The 2572-nt window shown below is 39.1% G+C and overlaps 1 protein-coding gene across 1 annotated transcript; it reads right to left on the reverse strand.

The window, feature by feature from the left end:
* Positions 1-17: 17 nt before the first annotated feature.
* Positions 18-2516, reverse strand: LOC116380365 (protein AMBP-like). The gene is made up of 6 exons (XM_031842291.1): positions 2382-2516; positions 2181-2257; positions 895-1005; positions 703-804; positions 578-609; positions 18-456 (listed from the first exon to the last, which is right to left on the reverse strand). The coding sequence occupies exons 1-5, from the start codon at positions 2438-2440 to the stop codon at positions 578-580; spliced, it is 381 nt and encodes a 126-aa protein (XP_031698151.1). The 5' UTR covers positions 2441-2516; the 3' UTR covers positions 18-456.
* Between the last annotated feature and the right edge of the window lie 56 nt (positions 2517-2572).

Genomic DNA, 2572 nt, shown 5'->3' on the forward strand with positions numbered 1-2572 from the left:
ACACACACACACACACACACACACACACACACACACACACACACACAAGGTTAATATGGTTTATTTGACTATGTCAACACTTTGAAACAGCACATCTGATTACATGCAGGTGGTAAACATTAAAAACTCAGAATTTCATTCAATTAAACTGCCTGATCAGCCAAGAAAAGGTTGGTGATAGGAATTTAGTTATTTAAATAGCCTGGAGGTAAATATTGTCTGTTAAACTATTGAAAATAATGTAAAACATGACATAACAGAGTGTGACAAATACATTTCATCAGCTATATTTGCTATGTATCATCTTTGTAGCCTCAATGATGATGTTTGCTGAGAGAGAGAGTTCTTTGTAGCACGACATGCGTCAAAGTAAATGCTGGGAAAAAGTGAGCCGGCAAACAAAGAGTAGCACGTGAGGATACGCATGCCATCATCATCTCGGGTACATCAGAGAACCTACGGGGAGACACACATTCTCATTTACACTGAAGGTGTGAAGTCACTCACACACCTGAATGTACAAGTAACTCACCTGGTTGTCAAATTTTCTAAATAAAATTTAAAAAAAAAGACTTACCTAACGCCCAGAACTTGATGGTGGGCAATTTTCTGTTGGCCAAAAAACATAATAGAAAACTTCAGTGTCATTTAACCCTCCCCATTATCTGTGTATGCACTGCATATGAGCTCCCTTTACTTTACCTGCAGGAGGTGGGGTCAGAATAGAGTCTCTGGGGAAACCTTGGGACAAGGCAAAGGCTTTAAACTTCGTAATTACATCAATTCTGACCTCTTGAGAGCGACCTGCAAACAAGACCAAAGACACATATAGTGAGTGTTGCCTCTTCATGCTAACATGCTTAGATGTGACGTAAAAATGAATCTGCGTCTCACCGTAAAGCGCCACCTGTGTGTATTCTCTGTTAAAAACCTTCTGTTTGAGAACCACGGCGTAATCAGAATAGTTTGTGTCCACCACTGTGATGTCCTTCACCATGTTATGGCCTGACAGAACACACAACACAGAAGTGAAGGACAAAGACTTCCTGTCATTCAATATTAAATACGGACTAAACCAGAGAAATATGAGAATGAATGGAAATCCACGTGAGTGACACTGTCACGCTCTTTGTAGAATATTTAATAAAATCTGTAGTAAAAAGTAAAATAACCTACAATTTGGGTGACTTGACTTGTGATTAGGGATGAAATTGTCCATATGAAATAGATACAACTGGATGTAGTGTACCAAACGCCACCATATTAAAATATTCTGTATATAAATGAAAATATAATATCATTTTTAATACATGTTTATATTATAATTCAGTATATGTCCTGCAGTATTACAACAGTAATGAGCTGTTGAGCATGCAAGATGAGCATGCATTTGAAATATATTACAAATTTACAGCACAAATGCAGGATTTACAATCACGTGAACAGCTGTCTTCAATGTTAGATATAAGACAAATTAAAAAGTCAACAATTGTAAAAATTGTTGTCTGGAAAAAAAAGTACAGATTATTTTTCTTAAAGGTAGACGTTGATTAAAAAAAACCAAACATTAACATGTATACAGAGTGCATAAGTGCATCATATTAAAAAAGTACGGACAAGCCAAAAATATTATATTTCTGCTTTGCTTTTATTTCATTTCTTGCTCTCTACTTTATACATACATTTTTTTGGGGCCTCAGTAATAAAGCCACACAGTAGCTCTGGTCATTTTACAGTCACATATTCCATACATCCTTTAATCATGTATGTCTGCCACCTCTCTCTCTCTGCATACAACCACTCTGAGCTCTGCATCCTCGCTGCTACACTGCTGCCTATACTTCCACACGTGTGTGGTTTATAAGCTCAGGGATCACATTTGTTCCAGAGCGTCACATGACAGAGACACACCACTAAACCTAACATGTGTATTGACTGAAATATTTCTCACATGTCTTGCGTGGACAATGCGGCTTTTTTTTTTTTTTTTAAATCTGTGTGCTTGTTGTAGTTGTTTGCTCAATACTGTTGCAGATCCCAAATTCAATTTTGTCCTACTGCTGCGGGCACTCACTGAGTACCAGGCAAATATTTACATTGTAATTGAGCAAAGTCACAGAGCTTACTAAAAAGCCTTTCTCTTCTCTCTTTCTTGTCAGGTTAGAAGTGAGCAGACTTACGTGTGCTGAAGTAGGTGAACTGTCCAGGTACGCTGGTCTTCTCATAGTTGTACACCTTTCTCAGACAACCTAAAGGTCTGAAGCACACAGGGGGAACACATGTCTTTATCTTTTCTAAACATCCCCCGGATTCCTCTCTTCTTTGACCGTCCATTTACACAAACATGTACTGTACTATATGTCACGCGCGCACAGACTCACGTGGCGTCCCACATGGTGAGGTTAACATTGCCGTTTGGCAGCGCTGTGATGATGCCCATGGATGCCTTCACTTTGTCTCTGAAGGGGGTAAAACTTGAAGAGTCATAGGCCAGGCCCACCCGGTACCATCTCCCTGCAAACTAAACACACACACACACACACACACACACACACACACACACACACACACA

This window comes from Anarrhichthys ocellatus, unplaced genomic scaffold (assembly GCF_004355925.1).
Source record: "Anarrhichthys ocellatus isolate YVR2014 unplaced genomic scaffold, GSC_Weel_1.0 scaffold6941, whole genome shotgun sequence".
In the NCBI taxonomy this organism is placed as follows: Eukaryota; Metazoa; Chordata; class Actinopteri; order Perciformes; family Anarhichadidae; genus Anarrhichthys; species Anarrhichthys ocellatus.

Bases quoted from the DNA above. Each gene is read 5' to 3' on its own strand.
- LOC116380365 (XM_031842291.1), bottom strand. From the start codon at position 2,440: ATGGGCATCATCACAGCGCTGCCAAACGGCAATGTTAACCTCACCATG. The intron at 1,006-2,180 runs GTAAGTCTGCTC...GTGTTCTGTCAG, and splicing joins GTTCACCTACTTCAGCACAC to GCCATAACATGGTGAAGGAC. The intron at 805-894 runs GTGAGACGCAGA...TCTTGTTTGCAG, and splicing joins CACACAGGTGGCGCTTTACG to GTCGCTCTCAAGAGGTCAGA.